The sequence below is a fragment of the Xiphias gladius genome, chromosome 7, assembly GCF_016859285.1.
Source record: "Xiphias gladius isolate SHS-SW01 ecotype Sanya breed wild chromosome 7, ASM1685928v1, whole genome shotgun sequence".
Lineage (NCBI taxonomy): Eukaryota > Metazoa > Chordata > Actinopteri > Istiophoriformes > Xiphiidae > Xiphias > Xiphias gladius.
This window is the reverse complement of record NC_053406.1, coordinates 24,014,961-24,039,391: the sequence shown is the minus strand read 5'-3', so window position 1 is coordinate 24,039,391 and position 24,431 is coordinate 24,014,961. Positions and strand designations below refer to the sequence as shown.

Below are 24,431 nucleotides of genomic sequence, written 5' to 3'. Positions count from 1 at the left end.
CCTTGCACACCTGTTGAAAGATATCATTATTTTGCCATTTTATCACCATTCAGTCCCAAAAATGTTCAAAAGCTGCCAGTAAATTGAGATAATTTCTTTAATTCTGATGATTCAGTTTTACCCGTTTCAATGATGTCCTAAAAAACATGACGCTATTGATTGCTTTTTCTTTTCTTCCATGCAGGAATTCTGGTTTGTTTTTTGTTGTTGTTGTTGTTGTTGTTGTTTTGTTTCTCCTTTTTACCCCATCGTGGGTGGAAACGTAATTTTCTGGGGATAGAGTTGTGGGGAAAGTTTCATTGTCACTCCCCAACCGCCCCTGTTCCGAGCCCGGTATGTACTTGCAGTGAGTGATTTGGTCTGACTGTACATACTTACGTATGGGTCTGTATTATTAATGGTACACTGAGGAATTTAGCTTATGTATCATTGGTGTCAACCGATCGCTAAGAGGCGAACAAACCAATGAAACCAAGCAGAATGCAAAGTGTCTCGTGGCAGCCTTACGCTTTGCCCAGAGAAAGCTGGACTCACTGGCCCATTTTTCGCTTTCGTGGCTTTGGTTTCTCTTAGTGTAAAGCATCAGAGTTGCTGGGTTGATAAATGTATTTGCAATGACGTCCCATGATCCCTGGCTACTGAACGGGTCAAAATTCAAACAGTATCTCCCGTTCCCATCTGGGGATACCAACGAGTGAATACCCAATGTAGCTTTAAATTCTCGCTTCCTGGTGTGTGATTCACCAAAATGGTGAATCCAAACCTGCAGTTCAAGAAGACAAAAAGTAATATTGTGCTCTGCTGCCCATCAGTTAGAGCTGCTCATTCTGACACTGTTCTCTATACGATCGTGTATCACACCCACAGATTTTCAAAATTACAAACAACTCATTCGGGTTACAGATTGAATTATTTAAGGCAATAATGTATTTTTCATCTGCTTCACATTTACGTCTCTCAGATGAAATTGTCTTTAAATTGGAGGAGAATCTCTGCTATAGTATTTCAATAATACACACTCTGCGGGGCGCCTTACCCTGTCCCGTGAATTAAAATAATTAAAAAAAATAAAAACAATTGCCTCAAGAGAGCCTCCTGAATTGCCTGGGTAATTACTTGCCTTAGGAATTGTCACAGAAAGCAGTCTAACCCGTCTAGCGACATGACGATTAGTGCCCCCTTATATCCCACTTTGCTGCATGTGCATAATGAAGCTTTCAAACGGTGCCGAGGACTGTATTTGTGTGTGAGGGAAGGATTTTTTTCCCCGGCTCGCTCCTGTGAGGTTCAGATTAGATATCAGACCAGCATCTTGTAGATGAGAGCCTGTTTTGCCCTGCTACCGGTCAGGGTTGTCAAGTGTGGCATAATCACTCGAGAAACACATTTTGCATGTTTATGTATGTTCAGAGCAAATATTTTATATTTGATATGTTCAATATTTCACACTGCCATTGTTGACAGGGCAAACAGTGACTTGAAAATACCTTAAAGTATAGTTACATTTTTTTCTGTTCAGGATGCAAATGCACAGATAGCGACTCACCATTCCTCTGAGATGTTCATGCAAAAGACTCATGCAGCTAAATCTGCCATATTATTGACATTAGGAGGGAATGTTAAATGTTTACATGGGAGACACTATCTCTATAGATTTCTCTGGGATCAGGATTCATGCTTATGTAAAGACTGAAAGACGAGAAGAAGATAAAGTGTTTGAAAGAAACAGTTTTTTGCCCTCCATTGAGTCATGAAATGTTCTGAAACTAATGGAGCACTTATGGCGCTGATCCTATGATCTCTCACGATAATGTGCAAGCTAGACTTAGGTTTCATTGTTTCTCTGTGGCGTCAAAAAAAGCTGGACGTCTCCCCTTCCATGAGTGCTATATTGTGTAGAGATAACTGCTTGAAAACAGGTCCGCCTCAAACTTTCTGCAGAGCAGCGAGGGGGAAATCAAAAGACGGCCAACGCTAAAGAGGAAGGTAGACAAGGGAGCCATGTGGAGCATATCAAGGGATGTCAGTGCATGTGAATGGGGGACGGACGGAGGGAAGGGGTGCATCAATCTGTGTACCTTGAGGCCAAAGTCTGAGGGGAAAGGCCTATAATGGCATGCGCTAGTGTGAGCTAGGCTGGATGGTTGCATACTCGACAAGGTCCCCAGGGCCAGTGTGAGCAGAGCTTCGTGGGCTGGGAGAAGAGGCCAAAGCCGCAGTATCCAGCTCCGCATACTGGACATCACAGTCCTTGTGGCCAGAGTTCTGGAGACAAGAGAGGCGAGAGGTGTGTGAGGAGTGTAGCAGCCAAAAATATGAGAGCGAGAAAGACAGATAGACTGACAGAGAGAGAGAGAGAGAGAGAGAGAAAATATTGACTGAAGATCTGATGGTCTTGGCGACATTTTGAGTTTGTGAGCAGTTGTGTTAGAGAGGAAGGCAAAGAAAAATGTGTAAGCATGGAACATATAAACAAAATGTCAGATTAAGACGGCATGTGAGTAGCTGACAAAGAGACGGAGATGTTCCACAGAAAATCATAACAGACAGACAGAAATTAATATAAGACCAGAAAAGGTTAGAGATGGAGAAGGACTCACACTTTGCACATACATGCACATAAGGACATTGATCTATTTGATTCATAAAATGATTCAATTCAAGAGTGGGCATGTGCAACAGAAAGAAAGATTTCATTCACTTACAATGTGTTTATTTCAGTTTTTCTATGATTCTGTTGCTCATGTGTGCATACGCAATGCCCAGAGTTGATGGGCATGAAAACCTGATTTTAAAAAAAACAAAACAATCACTGTAGCTAAACAAAGCCAACACACATTGGGCATGTGTTGCTTGGATTATGGTATAAAATTAAAAAAATAAATAACTAAAAACAATGAGGACAGCAATTAACGTTAACCGTATGAATTTACTGATTTTGGATGTTACCACAGTTTCTGTGCAACACATGGAGGTATTTACACCAACCGTGAGCACGTCCATGGAGGTGCTGCGGTGGCTGCTTTAACACTGGGACATCAGCATGCATGTGACCACAGACCAAGACCCTCATTCTACCAGCATCTGACCACTGTGCACAAACACACGTCCAGTGATTGACTGACTGATTGACTCGATGAGCAAATGGCCGAGTGGATGGCCGAGTAAATGACCTTAATGGGGCAATCAATAAATGACAATGAAAGCTTTCAGCGCTGTTTATCTCATTTCAAAAATCCTTCTCAAATTGTCATGTTCCGCTCGTGAAGGAGACTCAAAGGCACCGGGTCAATAATCATCTGAAAAAAGTATGAATTCAGACACTGACAAGACGGGAACACGTACAAACTGTGGGAAATGCGTTTGAATGTATTTAGTAACTGATATGAAATGTTGACATAGGCTTGAAAGACAACGTAAAATAGACAAAAAGGAGACATGACTACATTAAAGCAAATGAGGTTTTGATTTCCTCTGCCCCTCTTCTACTTAAAGGTGGTGATTAACATTACCATTTTTACTTTAGTCACAGTACTGACAAATTGTTTATTCAGTCTTCCTTTGTTTTGAGTAAACTGACATGGACAGTAAAGATGGAATAGCATTTCTTTTTATGAGAAGCGAAAGCAAAGGGGTTCTTTCAGCACAGGGGAGGACAAATGGGAATCACACTGCGCTGAAGTTTGTATTACCGACAAACTAGAATTACAGGCGGACGACGACAGGATTGAAAGTTAACGGACAAGTCTTCCATTTCACTGGCTACAACTCCTGAATCTAGTATGCTGCTGCACAATGCGCTTCTATTCTGAGAGCAAAAAAGGGATTGCGTGAGACAGTCGGTGACCGGATCAAATGGTAGCGCCGTTCTTTTTAGTCTGCCTGCCTTTTTCCTGGTGATGAAATCAATTGAGCACAAGAAGGAGATATGACAAAGTAAATGCAAAGCAGAGGTTTCAGCTATCCTGTGTCTACCTATAGAGCATCTCAGAGCGGATGGTAAGGGGGTGTGGGGGAGGAAGTGCTTTGGGGTGATAACTGTTGTCCCCCCATAGCATCAGTGTTCCTTATTTCCATCCGAGAAAAGATTACATAGAAATGATTGAAGCTTTTGCAGAATTTCACATCAATAATTTAAACCTACTGTGCAATCGCTCCACCATCACATATTGCTCCACCTCTCGCACACTGCACTCGCTGGATATTTAAATATCTGGAATATTTGTCATGACCCCAGTGCAATCAGGAGGAAAATTACAGCCACATCACATTTAAAATTGGCAGGTAGTGTTTTGCCCCCGGAGAATCATCATTAGTAACACTTGAAGCTTAGCAGTCAATACATGTCTCTCACAAAAACTCTTTTGAAAACCTCAGTGGTACACTATTCATCTTAAGAGCAGCACTAAACTTCGATTTGAGTGGAATGTTATCAGAGACAGGAAATAAACCTCAGGAAAAATGTCCAAGGATTATCAGAATTAAACATCCAGTTCCTTTGAGCATAGAATTGAAGATGATAGTTTAATATCCTTGAATAACTACACAGAAAATCAAAATCAATGCATCCAGGGAAAAGAGTGAAAAATAATTGAGTTATTCCTGCAGGTTGGTTGAGAAAAAATGAGTCATTTAAAAAGCAGAAAATAATTGCGAAGCTGCAGTTTTAAAAAGCTTGGCTGACAGGCTAATTTATGAAACGCAAAGCCTGTAGTTCATCAGCAGCATCAGCAAAGCTCAAGAGTTATGGAGCGTAGTTTCCCATTCTAGGAGACGTTTAAGAGGAAGCTTAGCCAGAGTTGTGTGCATCAATTTCACATTTAAGAAAAGTAACTTTCGCCAGGCACAACAGGCAGCTTTTAACATGAAGTCAGTTCAAGTTAAAGGACAGGTTAGGTGATATGTGTGTTTTTCTTATTGTCAACAAATCTCATGAAAAGACCAAAACCAACAATGTGCTCGTTCGTTTCTAAGTAGTCTCTGACTTCCCAACTCAGTCTGTTGCTCTCAGCCCCCAGCCCACTTGTTCCCACTGAAGATCCGAGTCTTTAAAGACAGGTCATGAATGTATGGGTTTTTTTTAAAGTGATAAATAATTCCCCAAAACAGGAGGACACTGTAGTTTTCAACTAATTTCAATCAAACAGGAAGGAAATAGTGCATTTGTTGGGGACTATTTTCAGCAGCGGATTAATACACATGTGGTTCTCAGGGTTTCTGATAGATAGATAAATCGACTTTATTGATCCCGTGAGGGAAATCGTCATCTGTCATTTCCAGCTGCAGAACACTGTATGTGATAATGTGGGAACAAGTTACCAAATGTGACCGTGTGGTTCATTGATGTTGCTGTTAATAGTTTCCAGACAACAATGGAGCTCTTTGGATTTGGATACACGGATAAACCTTTTAGTAGGATCAGTGTTCATTGTTGGCTTTTGTTTTTCATTTTTATTTGTTCACAGAAAGAAAGCTACAGACTTGAATTACTTTTCTACTTAAAAATTTGAAGTTGATTTGAAATTAGCGTGACATATTGAGCTAATGACTCTGTCTGACTGATTAAAATAAAAATACACTGATTTAACTAAACTAATTGTGAGATTTAGCAGTGTAAGGTGTTGATAGCAAAAGCAGTAATCCAGATAAACACCCACATGATATTGTCATCAGTTTATTTTTATATATATCAGATTGTCATCACCCTTTCCCGTCTTCATCAACGGCCTATGTTTGCTTGTTTGTCAGGGGCAACATAACACTTCTTACCTTCATTAGCAATACAGGTAGCAAGAAAAATACTAATTTAACACGACTGTTCCTATTGTACGGCTGACCCAGCAAGTGTTCACATTTACCACAGCAAGACAGAGTTGAAAGGATTTTTTTTTTTATCAGCTTGTTCACACACAACACACACAGGCTTACACATGCACACACATTGTCTGAAAGTCCAAAAGAATTTTATTTTCTTTAACTCAAAGCCGAGAATCCAGCCAAAGGAAATAAAGCCTCAGAAACCCTCGAGAATCTGTGCCACTGAGGGAGGCTCACCGCAGTAAGCAGAAGGAATCTGATACAACAAGGCAAGCACTTCATAGTCAACAGTTAACACTCAGGGGCGACGACGTACTGTAGCGCATCACACTGCAATTTACCTGCACACGGTTGCTAAGCAAACACACAGGTAATTACGGAGGATTGGAGGGGAAGTGGAGGAGGGGCGAGGCAGAGGGCAGAGCTGGTGGTGAGAGTTGGGGTCAGGACGTGAAATAGGCCCTGCGCACTCTCCCGTCCACTTTTAGCAACAGGCGAGCGACAAGGAGCAGCTACGTCGAAGAGCCTCAGTGACAGTCAGGAAGCATCGCAGCCCTGCATTTAATTTGAAAATCAATTCTCAAAAAGCTCCGAGCATAATGGCACAGAAAGTTCACCCTTTCACCAGCAATTACTGCTGGCTGAAGGCAGCGGCTGTGAATGACAGAGGAGCTCCCTTGCATCTGCTCATGGCATCGCTACTCACCGGCTTATCAGTGAAGGGGGTCGACTCGGAAGGCGCCATGTCATAATAAGGAGGCTGAAGAGGAAGCTTCTGCATTTCCTCCTCCTTGTCCAGATGAACCACCTACAGGAAACACCAAGAGCTCAGCAAGACTCATGACGAGCCCCAAAACTCCCCCCGAACCAGGCAGGTCAACCAGTTCAGACTGGAGCTGCGCTGCAGTCCTCACCGGGGTTCATTTAATGCAGTTAGGCCATCACTGAAAATACCCTCTTTGTTGCATACACATTAGTTCACAGCTACAACACTTCGGCAGTGGGATAATATGTTGAATGTTTTTTGACCTCGCTTGCTCACATTTGTTTTCAGTGGTAATAAGCTGGAATGAGATCTGAAATCTGACAAGGAATTTAGTTTGACAGCAGTTTGAACTTCAGCCGCTCCGCTGAACTCTGTATGTGCATCAAAGTTATTTTGTCTAATTAATTGCTTCCATATCTCACAAAGTTATGATGCAAACGTCTGAAATCGTGGAGCAAAAATGCTAAAGCTACTGTAAAGCTGCAGGAGCTAGCGGCGCTCCATAGCCACTGAAGGGAATTTATTTCACACATGGAGGTGACGTGAGGACAAAACAGATACGCTGCAGATTAATTACAGTTTAGCAAGCACTCATTGTTAATATATGGATGGAGCTCATTGAGACCATCGTTATACATTCTGAATACACAAATATCTCACTTCCTTCTTTTTACAAGAAAAATAAAAGATGAAAATATCGACGATCTGGACTCCATTTGACAATGTAAAATCCCAGTTCAGTGTTTACAGGTTTCATTTAATGGTTTGACGTTGCCGAACAGCAAATATTTTACATTCGGACTCACCCCATAGCATAGACGTCTCTGAACTGAGATTTTCTACAGTTGTGCCTCGGCTTTCTCATATTTTAGAGGAATATCTCAGTGTTTGAGGATTTGAAACTCGACTGTTGGTAGTCTGAGATGTGGAAAATTTAAATTTACAAAGAAGACTGAGTCTTTAACGTGTCAAGCGTTTGTTATTTAGTCTCCATAGAAAACTAAGAAATATGCTCATAAAAGATACATGAGCTACTATTTCAGGAAAAAAAAAAAGATTTCAAAGTGTTGAACATTACAACAAACAGGAGGTCTAAACTACATTTAAAAAAACCTGCTTTTCAACCAAAGCAGATACAATGCCTTAAGTCAACTTTATACTACATAAGATTTGTAGTGGTTAATGTTCAAAGATCACAGTATAATACATAATAGGATGATGCCGTCACATTATGTAATGTGCTTTTTGTGCACCTTCACAACGAAAAAAATGTTTGAATCACAGTAACTTGAATTTCATTAAAAAAAAAAAATAAATGAAAAAAAGAGGCTATTGCATATACCATTATTTTGTATAAATGTCTATCTAACACAGCTAAAGATGTTATTCCGACAGGGATGGCGGAGGGCCATTTAAGAAAAAACATTCAGCAGGAAATAAGGGAGTCATTCATGTAAGAAGAGAGCAGGGCACATTAGAAAGGACATGAAGTGTGAAGATGATGGAACCAATCCTATTTCCCTTTATGTATGTATATCTCAAAACAACATGAGTCATGCTATAAAACAACAGTTACACAATTTTTGCAACCCAAGGCTCTTTATTTTTGAAAGGGGCATGAAAATAAAAGAGATTACATCATTCATGAGAGCTGCCTATATTATTCTTATTATTAGTATTTTTTAAATTTTTGTTTTTTTAGGGGGCTACACGCGGCTAAGGTTCCCACTTTAAAATTCAAGGTTCAGCTGTTTGTTTTTCGGCGGCGTGACGAAAGCAGCACGTTAGAAGAGCGGAGGGGGGTCGGTGGGGCGGGGCAAAGCACTCCTCTATAGTTCCCCTTTTCACCAGTCTTAAACCTTCCCCGCAGCGTTCCCCTAATTGATCCGCCACTGACTCTGTCAATATCACAAAGATAGGTTCGATGCCGCTGACGGCAAAGTACCTCTGAAGGGTTTTTAAGGTGCGGTATTCACAACGGGCTCCACAAGCGTTTGGTGGCATGTTGGAATTAATTTTCTAATAACAAATAAATGTTCACAAAAACCGTCGTTAAACATTTGTCAGACCTGCGTACTGCACAATGAAAAGGAGTGAAAGTGAATGGAAAAATCAAAGTTATCGAGAACAATGGGGATGTTAACGTCATAAATGTGAGATTCATATAATAGATGTTGAACAATGTATTCCCCCTCCACACTTTTGTGCTGTTTTATTTGAGTAATCAAAAGTCTGCCAAATGCTGTTTGAGCCCCATTTTTCTCACACTCAGAAATAGCCGTTGAACGCCTATCGGTATGCTCCTGGTTCGTGTGAGCGTTTCCATTCATAGTACATCAAAAGGCAAAGAATTTTATGGCTGAGTGGCCGGACAGTGAGCTGAGCACCAGACTTCATATGCAATTAGCAGGAGGACACGATTGTTCGGAACATAAAGACATCTGCCTCCTGGATGGTTGTCGTCTGTTTGGCTCGTGGAGTCCACCTCATAGCAACATACACTGATTGCTTGCGATGTAGCGAGTGCAGATGTTTATACTTTGGCTGTGTTGCCAGCTTTGCTCTGTGCAGTAATAAAACCGCCATGCTGCCAATTTCTCCAGGCCAGTCAAGTCACCTGGCAACCTATCCTGAAAAATAAAGCTGCAATATCCAACTTTTTCAGGCTCCAATTTTAATAATAGGATATACTACATTTGCCAGTGCCTGTCTGTGTCTGTTTGTGTGCCTTCATCCAATTTTCCTTTTTGAAGTTAAGTTAAGTTAATGATTTATCCTTGTCTCTATTTTTCAATTTTAAACAATTCATTATTTCTTATGTATACATTATGATTAAAATTTGAAATGCAACTCTCTCTCTCTCTCTCTCGAGTGTTTGAACAGACCCGGTATGGTGACTTTGTGTCTTCTTAGTCTTCAAAAAAGGTAAGAGTGAGAAGAGGAAAAAGGAGGTCTACCAAAATCCAACCTGCAGCAGCTATAGCGAATAATAAACAGAACTGTGCTATTATTACAAATCGCCTGGTGGCTCTACAGATGCTGATTAACACAGCCCTTCAAGATGATTGACAGGCAGCAACTTGTCTCGCTGAAGGAAGGAAGGTGGGACTAAAGACCCTGCCCCATGGTATATGATTTAAGTTGTAGCTCAGATTATCCCTTGACAATTTTTTTTTTTTTTTTACTTGTTGTTGTTTACTTGTTGTGCCATTCAAACGAATGCTGAAGGTGCAGCCACGGTTACAACATGACCCGCTGCACAGAATGACTTAGAGACATAAATACTAGGAAACCCGAGAGGGTGAACCTAAAAAGCGTTTTGGTTCTCTGTTGATCCATATATATTGTTCCGCACATGCCTACTCATATAGCAGCAATTCTTATCGCTTATGCATCAGTGATTATTGTTTATTCATGCATACTTTACCCATCATGTCATGAACCTGCTGTGGTATTTTTATTTATTATTTTTTTTTTACTTTGCTTAATTTCCTTTTTCCAGATGCAAGCTCGCTGAGCATGCAGCCTCTTTAAAAGAAACTACCGCCATAAAACACAACACATTAAATCCTGTATGATGCCTGCTACAGCCTCATCTCTCCACTAATAACCAGTGAGTCGGGCACTAGGTGCCTTACTCGAGTACTCCTCTGCAGTAGTTGTGAAGGGCGGGGAGCACATTACTTTTTTTACCTTCTCTCTACTCCTTTCCCTGCCCAGATGTCCATGAGTTTGACCTTGGAGCTATGAAGACTATCATAAAGTTGGATCTAAAATCTCTGCAGTGCTGATACGTAGTGGCCAGCTCGGTGGTTAGGTGAATCTTCAGTTATTCAGATTCTAATAATTGTTTTTTCCACTTTATCTCCCCAGTTTGGAACAGCCAATTATTATTATTATTTTTTGTTTTTTAACTGTAGTCCTTGACAACGCTAAAGTAAAAAATTGTGTTCCTAATGCAAGCCTGACAAAAGTGCACTGGTGAAAAGCGAATGAAGCTGCGTTACTGCGGTAGCTACAGTTCTCTGTCAGTACCTTAGACTGATCTTTATAGTACACTGTTTTTCTGAAGGTACGATACGAGAAATCAACATACAGTACTTCTCATTGTGTTGTACAGAAAATTGTGCAACATGCCCGCTGTGCAAAGGCAACCGAAAACCGCAACTTTAGAATGACACTGCCAATCAAATGTCACAAAGAGACAGCAAAATGTCAGTTGTTATTTTTTGTTTTTGAGGTGTTCCCAGGGCTCTTTCACCATCATCCACAATTTATCTTAATTTTTTCCAGCCGTGAGAAGCACATCCCTTCCTTTGAGCATTTCACCGTGGGAGAATAGTGTCCGTCCACAGCACACTCAAAAATCTATTGTTTATTCGCATGCATACTCAGTGTTGCGAGTATACTTGATTCTGACCCTTTTCCAGTACGATCACAGTACATACTCAAAACCAGCTCAAAAAGACGAGGTTTGTCCCCAAACTACCACTGTCGGGGATCAAACACTGGTCTCTGTAGTGGCAGCGAGTGCTTTGCCTCTTCAGCCCAGATCGGCGATCTGAGAAAAATTGTTCTAGCGGTAGATTCCGCCCAGTGTTGACATTTCCGTTTATCTCTGATTAATAACCACACTGCTCATTCAAATGATGAAATCATATCTCGGGGTTAAAAATCAAACAAACGGACAAACAAACACTTCTGAGAAATGAAGCTGTTTATCAGATGTGAGTGGTACTTTATAGTCTATACCACTCACCTAATAAGGTCCAAATACGATAGAATGAATTTGTACGACATACATGTACTACATACAATAATCAGACCTATGCTGCAGCCGCCCTGTGGGAAATCACAGTGGTTATAACCCGATGCCACCTGCACACAGCATTCTAACCAGAAACAACACTCGCTTACTTATGGTGCTCTTTACTATTTATGCTGCGCTGCAAGGTCAGTATTTATGTGCCCAAAATGACCCGCTTACCATTAATCTACTTATTAAGACGGAAATTAATTTGCTTCTGATTGGTAATTACGTTACATGTGGCTGGCTTCACTTGGTAACTAGACGTTTCTAAATTTAGATATTCAAGCACTCTCAGCTAATTGCATTGTAACTGCGTTTGCTGGAGGAACTCATTTCGCTATATTGTCATTCCACCTCAGCCTTGAATACCATTGGAACACCAACCACGAAGTCCAGCCGATTTAGAGTAAAATCACATCTCAAGGGGAAAAAACAAAGCGTGATAAAGCTCTGCCCCAATTAGTGCTGAAATGCTCTTTTATCTATGATATGAATGTAGCTGTGAGTGTTCTGACTCGGCTTTTGCGCACTTTCGTAAATATGTTTGGGCCTAAATTAGCCGCATTTCTCTCAAACACTGGGACAAAGTGACGGAAATTTGACACGGAAATCTGGAGAGTTGTGCCAGATCCGCCTGAGAGGATAAGAGTAAGAGAAAAGGAGGAGAAGGAGGATCTTACCTGGATGTCATCCGATGTCAAGTGTCCCTTCATGTCACTGTTCTTCTTTTTGGGTGGGGGAGGGGCAGGTTTGTGGGCGGGTGGGAGGTCGGTCCTGTTAAGAGAGTGAAAAGATAACATGACACTCAGCACAGTAAGGGATCGCCATTCTTTACGTCCCTCACCTTCTACAGCACTCTATAATGAGAAGTCCTGCCTGCACTTGCCTTTTTCACTCTTTCCTTGGATTTTGATAGATCTCGTGTTGGTGGCTTTGTGGCGGCGGCAGCCATTCCCCCTGCCCTTTCAAAGGCTCTCGCTGGAGAGACACTGTGCTAATGAGAGCGGGCTGTAATTGGACACTGAGGTGAGGAGATGGAGATGGAGGGGGTATAGGGGGCAGGGAGAAGGGCATGTGTGAGTCAAGTCCTCAGGGTGGATTGAGTCTCATCCAGAGTGCCACATGGACAAACACCCTGCCTACTGTGCAGCGACTGTTTGTTTGACATGTCCTCCTGAGCTGTGACTCAGAGAGCTCAGCAGGCAGCTTCTGCTCTCCACCTTTCCCTGGATCTGTTGGTACTAACATCTCCTAATCTCCATGCGCTCACCCTGCCCCTCTGTTGACACACCTGGGGAAGAACAAAGCCTGAGCAACTGAACAACTGAACACCTGTCCTCATTTACATGCCGCCGTCGACAGGACAATAAACAACTGTTTTCTTAAAACCGGCAGTGAAATTTTCACTGGAGATAAAGGCCACTCCAGCACACACTCGCTGATATGATAATAAAAAGGGAAATTAGACTGTGAACAGGAAAGACAGCAGTAATTGAAAGCTTGATGTTGAAATTGTTTGAAGTGCATGCAGATAATTATTTCAGACAAGGAAGCAGAAGGGTTGTTGCTATGAAATTGTTACAAAGAAAAGCCCTTCCCCCAAACATGCTGGTAGTCAGATGTCATCTGCCGTATTCCGACATGATATCATGACTGATCAAAGATAATGAAGTGGAGCACAGACACTGAGCTGTGTACCTACATGCATTATCTCAAGCTCCTTCCGCCTCCCATTCGCACTGGTTCACGTCCTTATTGAATAACATGACCTTTCTGCAAGGCCAAGCCGGCGTTTTAATGCGCAGAAAATTTGTGCATGAGTGCACCTCTTAACTCTTTCTTTCACGCTCATTATTTCCAGTCCGTATCACCTTGTCTCCAGACAGGGCTGCCATGCCACTGCCAGATTCATGTGGCACCCACTTCAGCCTGCCTGCAGCACAGAGGCGCAGCAAACACACAGAAAGGGAGCGTGCGGCACACTCCCTCGTCTACAATAACCTCTTCCATCGCCGAGCCTTCAGAGGAGAAGCATCCATTTTCTCAGAGACGGATAATTATGACTCTTGTGGAAATGCCGTTTCTGCAGGTACAGCAGTGTGCTCATTATAAAGGATTGTAATCCATTGCCTATGATTGACTGGATTCTGATAAAGGTGGAAGCTTAAACAAAAAACAAGATTTGCTTTCAAGAAATGTATGAGACAAAATGTAATTTTCGGCCTTTGTGTGCGCTGTGCATACACACAAAATCATGAATTTTCTTCAGTTTGCTGGAACAGACGGCTGATGAACGACTCATGCACCTAAATGTCAGTTTGTTAAAAAGAAATGTGGCATCATCTAACATTTCATACATTATTTACGGTGTTTTGAGACAAGTCAAGTTGCACATCATCATGTTGGGACAGATTTATTATATCACGTTCATATATGATGCAGCATTTGCATTCGGATCCTGCTGCATTTTTCAGCTTACATCTGATCCCATTGGACCCCCCTCCCCGATGATTGCATTTCACTGCACATTTTGCGAAGGAGCCTGTTGAAATAGGTAGCGTGTTGGGGCCACACGTACAGAGCGGGTTTGTTAAATCCGACCAAACATGAAGAAACTGGTGGCCACCAACCCCACAGCAAGCACTTTCCCCCTTGTCATACCTCCCTTTCTTGATTGAATTCAGCTCCATTTGTAATCATGTTACGCACAAGCAGCAGCCTCCGGAGATCGTCAATGTATAGGCCGTCACTACTGGCTGACACAACAGCGGGAAATAAGAGTGAAAAATAGCAGCGGCGTTTGATGAAGCGGCGTGTGTTCTCTGTCACTCAAGCCATGTCCCAGTTCCATACTACAAATTAAGACTGTAAAGTAACAAGCTTTAAAATATACTGTTGATGTTACTATACAGGACATTAATGCACTTTACTGCCTTGTGGTAGAAAGTGATAAAAGAAGACGTGCGCCAATCACAAACCTACTGCCAAATAAGCTTAAGAAAGGGGAAGCTAAATGTTTTTCCAAAGATTTTATACTGAAAGTTTTGTTTGCGAAGATGCTCCTGAAACTGTCTCATCTCTGTTCGTAGTTTGTTTTCATTCTTCCACCCGTGAGCAGCTCCTCCCTCTGCTGTGGGCATTGTGCTGGTGGGACCATAGTGTCCGTCAGCGGCACATTCAAAAGTCAACAAAAAAATTTGGCATGCCTCTTTGAGCGTACCTAAGGCATCATTTCAGTTTATTCCAACTCGTGTCTGATTTTTTTTTTGGCCATCATTTTTTATCAGTTATGATAACGTTAAACTTACCAAAAGTAATTGCTGAGATCTGCTAACACAGTAACATCGCTTCAAGTATGATGTGCCAAGAAACAAGTTTAGCCCGTTTGTCTAGACCAATTTAGGTGGTTTAGGTGGTACTGAAAGTGGAAGTGCTATGAATCCCTCAGTTGGTAGAAAACCTGTTTGTGAGCACAGCTACGGCAAGTGCGGTAGGTCAAAACTGAACCAGGAATTTGATCTGTAAACTGTGATGAATGTTAACAATGGACAGCTTGGTAAATAATTTCACAGTTCTCCTTCTTTTTCTCTCCCATTCAGGTTTGGCTAGTGTTTTTTCAAAACCTGTGTAATCGTCTGTCTGCTTGTGTCTTTGCCCCATCTGATATGATTTGAACCGTGTCACCACATTGTCAGATCTCAGACCAAAGGCAGGTGAGAATTATATCAGTGAGGATGGCTAAAACCGAAAAAAAATCAGAGCCAAGTTTTGATATAACGGAATTATCCATTTACAGAGAGATCATTTGTTTGTCAAGATGTTTCTGTAGCTGCCCGAACGCTGTCCTCAAAGTGATTTCATTTTTGTTTTTTCCAGCAGTGAGTAACTTCTACATTACCTGTGCAATGCACTGTGGGAAAAATTTGCGTTGACAGAGCACTCTAAAATTACGCAACCTTATTATGCATGTGGACATCTTTTTTGCCTTTTCTCTTGTGCAACCACACAATATGCTCTGAGCTAGCTTAGAATTAGCATGTAGCATCGGGGGCATAGAATGAGCTACGCGTGCGAATCGAGAATGTAATTGAGCAAAATAAACTCACATGCACGTGACAAACTAATTGAAGCTGGATTGAACTGTCGAAAAGTTTTCCCTGATTGAATAATTAATCAGAAAAAGTTTTGCCATGGCAGCTGCCGGGTCACCGAGGGAATGTTTGCTTCACAGATGAAAGCATTTTTCTTCACAATAATACTGGACAACATAGAGCAAGGGTTTTTTTTTTTTCCATGAAAAGCTTGCTTTCAAGATAAATAAGATTAAGTGTTTGATCTTAAAGATATATACTTTTTTTTTTTTCTTTCCTCCTGCTTGTTGATTAATATATGCAGCTTTTCTTGGTTTAAAATTTTTGAGTGACCGACTGTGGTGATGGTTATCTGGCCGAAATTGCCATTGAGAATAAAAAGATGAGATGTAACGAGACTGAAATCAACCCAAAGGGCTGCGTAACATTAAATATTCATTAAGGTTATTTTTTGCTATGATGTATACGTATGCCATATAGTGAGTAAAATATTCAGCACTTCAAATTTGTGCATGGTATTCTGCATTTTCTCCTTTTTTCTACTGTGCATGATCTAATTCGGCGCTTTGCGCCCAATGTTAGCATGATCCGTCATTAGTCAGATATGATGATGTTCCTCTGAGCTTGACCACCTCATGTGCATGTCAGCTGTGTGATTCCACACAGACGTCCCCGTGGCTGGATGTGATGCAGGCAGTATGTGGGCGTTGGCTTTGCGAGAGGAGGACACTAATGAAAGCTGACAAGCACCACAAGCCCGTAGGGAGCAAAAAGCACCGGGCAAGGAACCATAAGCTAAATTCAAGTTTGCACTGTTTCCTTCTCAGACATCCACCTTGAAGACCTCACTCCTCCTCGCTCTGTTGGCTACAAAAGGCTCAGGGCAGCTTAAGGGGAGATTTAAGGGGGATAGTGAAGAGAAAACATAACTAATCCTTAAACTGAGAACAGTAATCTGTAACGGAAGATTTACAGCAAAGAAAATGACTTACAATGCTCTCACAAAATAGCAACCTTCCTATATATTTTTGCAACAATGTGGCAGTTTTCGAGCTGCAGATAATCGGCGTTAAGATGTCCCATGAAAACACTCCTTCTGTCCGCTGCGCATGAGAGAACGCATCCCCAGAAGCGTTTCAAAGAGCCGCCATATGACCACAGCCCTGCTTGTGGAAAACAATGTGAAGTGTTTGAGCTGATCCTTGGCGCTCTCATTGATTTCTGTTGATCACAATCTTATTTGGCAATTTAAATGCTAATGATACTTTTAATTGCAAGATGGGATAAATGTGATTTGATCTTTCGGAGCCAATTACTTTCATGCTTTGTCTCGATCCGATCTTTTCAAAAGGCGGACAACAATTACTCTGCAGAGCCCAGCCTTTTCTCTTTTGTGGTACGAGAAGAAAGAAGAAAACAAGAATGAAACAAACTGACTTCTGCTTTTGTTCTTTGACAAGTTCATCAAAAACTAGTTCTGCTGTTTGGGGAACATTTTGTTTTTTTGGAACATTTAACTTTACAATTATACACACACGGCCAGTTTCCCGACCTTTTTCAACACCTTAGGCATTGACAATAGATTACATGCACTGCTATACAAAAGAACATGAAAATAAAAGTGATTGTTATGGACAGTTGTACTGCATATATAACATTCTGTACAGAGAAACCAAGCACCATTTTTACTCATTAACAACAACAACAACAACAGTGATTCATTCGAATTCACACCCAGTACAATAACAGTCCATGCTGAATGACTCAGAAAGACAAGAAAGACAATCCTACTGTGGTTACAGCTTAAAGCTAGAAGGTGTCCAACAATGAATTACCATTTATCACATTTTAAAGGTCTCCACACAGCAATGGTGAAAAGCACTGGTGACCATTTAATAAATCAAAGGTTACACAAGATCAAACCATGTCTCTACGAATCACCTCTGTCCGTGTCATCTGTCGATTTGAGCTATTTTTATAACTGCGACGTCCCTTTTTCTTCAATTTGACTTTGCTGTAAAGTCAACAATAATTTCAAGCGTCCACCAAAATCACAATAGTGCTACATTTCAGTCCTGGAAAACCATTTCCAGCACCCAAGGTGGAGCAATTTGTACCCACACTTGAGAAAAAAAAAGCGTTAATGTTGCCTGGTGAAACCGACATCCAGCTCATAACTCAACATCCTATTACATCCTGCATGTGATTCTGTTCAGATATTGTGGTAAATATGGCCAGGAAGTTGGCATCAAAGTGATTTATACCAGCGAGTATCTGCAACTGTGTCAACACCGGCCGCACGTCAGGAACACTAGTGAGTGAATTCATTTTGCAGGGGAACGGCGCCAAAATGGGCAGTGCTTTTCGGCATTTTGGAGGTCATACATCACACTGGGGCGAAAGACAGAGTGATGAACACATTATTCTGAGAACATCGCTTTTGACAATGCCCATCTATTTTGATAATCAGTTGACTATTGTGCCAGTGCAGCCTCTAAAGGGCCAGTGATATATTAGGATTTACCAATTTTGAGTCTCATCATGTGCCGCTTTGCGAGGGCAAACAGAGGCGTGACTGGCGGTGCAGTCAGGCATGTTATCAAATGCCCAGGCTTGATTAACGGCTCATCAACATGCAGAATTAAACATTCTGGCTAAACGCTTCCCCTTTACCCCGACAACAGACATTCATATAAAACTATGAATCTCTGGCAGTAGGTATCTACATTAAAATAAAGCCCACACATTCGCTTGCAACTTATCTGCATTCACATAGTTAGACAGTCATAAAAAAAAAAGTAAACAGTTTCTTCGTAAGACACTGAACATGTTTGATGAAAAGGAAAACAGGAACCAAATGTGCATCTAGACAATTAAAGCTTTGAATCACATTTCACTACATTAAGCATAACATGCCGAGCTACAAGTAGGAAACAATAACAACAGTTACACAGCACTGACACGACTATAACTCTCGTCATGCATTTTTGACAACAATCATGCACAAAAAAGGAAGGGAAAGAGCGAGAGGTGGAGGAGAGAGGTTGCACAGTGTGGTCTGTTAACAAAGACATTATCATTGAGTTTCAGCTTATGTGATGGTTACGAAAAACAAAGCCTCAACAAGTTTACAGATTCCCCCCCCCCAATAACAATTTGATATGTATGTTCAATCTCATCAAAACGTTTTCTGTTCTGTCCAAGCTCCCCAAATCTGATAAACTCTAAGTGGAGCTGGATATTTTATCTTAAGACTGTTAATTATGTTTGATTTATCTTGGCACTGTTTTCATCGAGCTTAATTTTCATTCACAGTTGTTTATCAAACTGCTTCGCCTTTATTGGATGGAGATGGATGTGCCTTTTTTGTCATGCACCAAATAGAGATGTTTGGATTTCTCTTCACATGTTCATTTTGTTGAATGCTATCAAAAGAAAACTAGAAATCCCTTAAATTCCAAGTTCTTTAGACGTCAAGTCCAGGGTGAATGTCTAGTAAATGATCATGTCGATGAACGTTTGCTGCTTTCAGTGCTCACAATGGTGTGCTCAAGTATGTCACTTGCAGGCCACCATTACATGCAGGCAACAGAACAGAGGATCCAGGAGGACAGGGTTCAGCGGGGGATAGACTGGGGTCAGGTGCCTCTACTTTCCTTGTGGGGGACTCTGGCTTCTCTGGAGCCTGTGTCACACAACTATCAGCAACAGCAGCAACAGCAATGCTGAGGGAGGGGAGTGGGAAACAGAGAGCAGTTACTTTGGCATCAGAGTGAGAAAGAAAGATAGATTAGCAGGGAGGGAGAAAGAGACAGAAAACAATGGGAGAGGTAAGAGTCTCTGTGCTTCATTTGTCTTGAAAAGCATCCCTGAGAGGTAAAGGCAGAGAGGTTTCTGGATCTCTGTGGACTCAGCGGTGGACCTGCAGCCACCACAGAGCGCTGAGACTTGCCGCAGGAGGAGATGCGGAGGCCATAAACCTGGCAGAGCATCTCGCCGATGCTTGATGTTAGCATCTCTGCTTTGAATATCAAATCCATCACAAGCTTCTGGAAGGGGGAGGGGGCTCTAAAATAAACATTATAATCTCATCATGTGAGTTAATTAAGGGCTCGTGTGCAACCTCAGCCAGAATTTGTACAACCTTAGTTGTTTTGGTCATTTTCCCAGGGAGGAAGATAGCCAACCCCTGCACACAGAAGCATCATTCACGTGGGTATGCAGTTTGCAGTTTGCATCTTGTATATCCAGTATAACCGAGAGCATCAAGGAAACCCTGGCAACTATTGCGCTATCTGTCCCAGCCAGGTGTTTTAGACAAAGGCAATTAGTAGGATTCAACTTGAATGCGTGTTTGCTTCTCTAAAATGAAAATAGATTTCTCGCTATTCTTCCTAAACAGATGGCAGAGACTTTTCTTGCATTTGCACAAAAAGATATTTTAGATTTTCACAGCTCTGCTGCTTGTTGATCTCTCAGCTGCATCCTCTGCAACTTCTGTTTTTCCCTCTGTGTACGGGCAGCAGCTGGCAATGTTCAAAACTGTCATAGCCCCTGCTTTGAAGGCAGAACAAAATTACCCGGTTGGCCAGAGGAGGGTTGGCAGGACTAGATAAAGTTTGAGAGATACAGGGCCCCTGAATCTGACTGGCTTAATTGATGCAGGGCAAGAACTCTTATTTATTCTAAAACACATTCTGAACAGTAATTTTTCAATTGAGATGACCTACAGACATTGCTTTTGCAGGGTTCAGACTCTTAACTACCACCTCAGCTACTACCTGATTTGACAGAAATAGATCAATATTTGAATCATTTTTGCGCCATTGTTCCATGCTGAACTGCTTGGGATTTTAGATGTGCATGTTTCCAAACCCAGTTATTAAGTCTTTGTTCCACAAGTTACAGTTTCAAATGAAATGAATTTGCATAACTACACAATTGTTCCTCCAAGTAACATTTAGAGACAGCCCCAGACCTTTGGAAGTGCTGCATAATCAAAATTCTCCTGGAAAATCTCCTTCCCTTCCTGATGATATCGCAACGGTCCAACAGGGGTAAAGCTCTCCCAGGAAGAGACTGCAGCACATGCTCTTGCAATCAGTCCTGATTAAAACAATCGTATTTTGATGGGAAATGCGCTCACCACAGCCCACGTTGCAATAAAGCAGCCATTTAATAGCTGCTGTTTCAATGATAATCATCTATTCTATCTGCTATCGATCTTGTTTTAGTATGGGTGCAATTAGATTATTTTTCATAAACTATAAGAAAAGGAGATTAGTGGCTCTTGGAATGAATGAGAAGTAGGCTGCGACATGTTTGCAGTGTGTTCCACTGTCTCTGAACATATTTACTCCCCCAAAAAAGTGTTTTGTCCTTTTTAAAGTGTTTCTCTCTCCTGGGCTAACAAGAGTTCACACTTAATCTTACCGCCCTTCCAGCCCCCTGCAATATTCTCTGGCAGAGGCTCGGTACTCACAGGTCATTATCTGTCTCAGTGCGGGTCTTCTGCTGCCGCCGATGGACCATGAAAACAGTAACGGCCACGCCAATGATGAGTCCAATGGCAACGACACCTCCAAGGATCCCGATAACACCACCTGGGGGACCCTGCGGCAGTGGCATCTCTGCAGACAAGAAGAGATATACCAGTGTCAGGGTAGGTACTCTTTGATTAATTGATGCTTCTGGCTTGAACTAGAAAAATCCAACAGCAGTGAGGACAAAGAAACTTCACATATGTCACACCTCAATGACATCCTCTTCAAGCATGTGAGGTTTTCCGCGTCCGTGGCGGGAAAACCTTTCGCAATAAAAAATGAAAATTCTGGACTTACTTCAGCAACTGGCCAAAAATATACCATAATGAAAACAGCCATGCATCCGAAAACGAGAAAAAAACAACAGACTGTTGAAAAAGGAAAATATTTACAAGCCATTTGACATTACATTTTCCAGCCTTGAGGCTTTCTGTCATAAAACACATCCAAACACTATTTTCAGACACATATTTCAGGATGAGACCACTGCCCTGCCTGCCCTGGCACTGCATGAATACCACACTGTTGTGGTCACTCAGCAGCTGCTGCTGCATTTCCAATGTGTACTCAGTCAACTGTTCAAAAGGAGCCCAAATTGGCTTGGATTTGACACTGAACCCAAGCGCACTCTTAAGAGCATGACAAAGCTATTATGTTTTAAACTCCTTGCCAGCAGACAGTAACAAATGCAAAATATATTTGCAGCATTGCAGGGGAAAGAATGTGTTTGGTTTCCAAAGTACAACAATTTACCTAATTCTGTTGAGAGCAAAACATGAAAAAAATCTACAGCTGTCAACTCAAATGACTTATCAAGTAGACACGAAGGTCTAACCCAGTAAACATTTCAGGTTGTTGATGTTATGATCTCTGCACTGTGTTCAATAATACAGTCCTCCGCTTGACAAAGCCCACGCTATTGACTAAAAAGGCTCGGGGTTGGGGTGGAAAACGAAAATTCAAGTTATCGATGTAACCTTTTTTTCAAGAGCTGCACTGGGCTACCATCATCTCTTAAACTTAAGTTTTGGAAGTGTCTGAGAGTTTTCAGAGCGTCTATCCAATGCAATGTGTGTGTGAACCTCTGAAGCTAGTAGAAATACAGGAAAATAAATACCCTTTGATACCAATTGTTTAAGCTCAACACATTGTAAGACACACATACTGCTACATACTGCGGCATGATGTAGGTTTTTTTTTGTGTGGGCAAACAGCACTGGCATCTGTTTTCTTTGAGAAAGCTTTCCTTTTTAGGACAGGCCAGGGACCAATCGGTGGCTGTGAGCCTGTTGTGATCGGACACTGCAAATTCTCACCATATTCCACTTTGAAAAGGAAAGCCCATCTCCTGCCCTCATGATGTCTCCATTACCATCTGGCCTTCCCTCCCGGTAGTGACAGAAAAAAGGCCTCGTTCCCAGGGGGGTTCTTTTCAACAGCCCCTGCCTGCTTGCTTCATTCACTGCCCATAATGATGGATACACAGAGGACTACTTCACATACGGCCGCACAATAGCAGGCACGTTGGCCCACCTTGTGCCCAACACTAGCTGCCTCAGACTCAGTGATTGCATATCGCGTCCATCAGATTGTCCTGTCACGCCATGGTTGTTGCTGCCGCTCTAATTTTCTGTCTTCTGGTAATTAAAAGTCATGTCAAATCTACAAACCAAAAGAAAATAAATAGGTTTCCTTGTAGCCACACACACTTCTTTCTTGTGATCCATTTCAATAAAAAGGCTGTGGAGTAGCTTTGAAGACTAGATGTAAATGTGATTTTGCTGTAGCATGGCAACAGATAAGCTAGAGCTCTGACTGTTGTCTCATCGCGCTACATAGTGAAAGCCAGTAGGCTGAATTTCATGGTCCTAATGCAAACGCCAGACACAATAGTCTGTTGTATAACACTAACACGCAGAGGAGTGGACTGGATCAGAATGCAATTTCCCTGTTGTGGAGCCTTAGGCACTGAGCACACAGGATTTAGACTGTCACCTCCTAACACACAAAGGTAGCATGAGTCATCTGGTGCACAGTCTGAGCACTTTGTCTGATTCTTATATAGCTGGAGAATCATCAATATTTGAAGATTTCATTTTCAGTGCATGAGTTTTACATTACAGCATCCTAACCACATTTGCAATGTTTTTCGGTGAAATGATTTTGCAAAGTGAAACAAAACAATGAGCGAGCACGCGCCGCTACTCGCACAATGCGTCCGGTAATGCTGAGCTGGGATACATTTTATCACAAAAGCAAGAGCTACGCTCTACAGAAGCCAAGCCCTTCTACTGTACGTGCAACCAACACCACACCCTCAATTAGTCCAAGTATAGTATGACTGTATAACAAATAACTGAGGGCTGATGACTCAGTTACTGCAGGGAATATATTTTCAAGGACATAGATTGCTGAAAATTTTGAATCATAGTGGTACGACTATGGAGGTCAGTTCTATTTTTTTTTTTTTTTAAAAAGCTCCAGTTTCTAACATCACATTTGAACCCATATAACTCTGTTGGATTGTTAATGGCATTAATAAACCCACAGTTTTAAGGAAGCACTCAAGGACAGGAGCTACTGCACAATGTGAAGACAAGCGTAGAATTAGAAGGGTTCAAGCATCCAAATGCCACAAGAGTTGAGGGCAAATTAGGTGATCTGGCGACCCTGACAAACAAACAAGTGAACGACAAATATTTATGCCTGACCTTCAGTGGTGCTCAGCCTATTCACTGTAGATCTAATCTTTAGCGGAGACTCAAATTTATGTCGTGCTAGTATTCTTTGATGCCCTGCTACTTAGTCCTGCAAAAGTAATTGTTTGGAAATCCCGGCACACTGCACACAACAGGTACTACTACTTGAAGAGGGCTACGTCCTTGTAGAATGAACAATGGATTGCCAACAGTGATGGGCATTTGGACTGAGTTACTGAACGCAGTAGTTCTCCGCTTCCTGCTTTCATAGCCACCAAAAGCGCCAGTACCAACACCTACACCGTGCTGTCAGCGGGAAGAAGGAGCAAGGTGCAAAACATATAAAGTGGTTGAAACAATAGACCACAACTTTCATATAATGAATTACCCTGATTCAAGTAGCAATTTTACATACAGTATAGCTAATGGTTGGGAGAGGCTGGACTCTTTTGCAGGAAAGATTATGCATTATCTGTTCATGAAAACGGCCACTGCAATTTGTTTTGAATATTTAATTTAAGTAAAGGATCAGCATACCTTTTACACTACTGTTTAGGACAGAGACAAGGTAAAAAAGTCTCAGAGAACATTGTCTAGATTGTTATAGGACCAACAGTTAAGGCAAAAACATGACATTCAATTCATTGAAGTGTTACCAAAATCAAGAAACACAAGAACCGAAAAGAATACCTGTATAGTTTAAAA

The 24,431-nt window shown here is 41.6% G+C and overlaps 1 protein-coding gene across 2 annotated transcripts in view; it reads right to left on the bottom strand.

Annotated features, from left to right (window-relative positions):
- The window catches only part of nectin1b (nectin cell adhesion molecule 1b), a 139,106-nt gene that overhangs the window by 8,024 nt on the left and 106,651 nt on the right, over window positions 1-24,431 (bottom strand). The window contains exons 6-9 of one of the 2 annotated variants that reach the window (XM_040130237.1): window positions 20,967-21,114; window positions 12,074-12,167; window positions 6,524-6,625; window positions 2,079-2,265 (exon numbers count right to left, since the gene is read on the bottom strand). In XM_040130237.1, the coding sequence (XP_039986171.1) occupies window positions 2,122-2,265; window positions 6,524-6,625; window positions 12,074-12,167; window positions 20,967-21,114 (488 nt within the window). In that variant the 3' untranslated portion in view covers window positions 2,079-2,121. The remainder of the gene's footprint in view (window positions 1-2,078; window positions 2,266-6,523; window positions 6,626-12,073; window positions 12,168-20,966; window positions 21,115-24,431) is intronic. The other variant, XM_040130238.1, reaches the window with a different exon arrangement.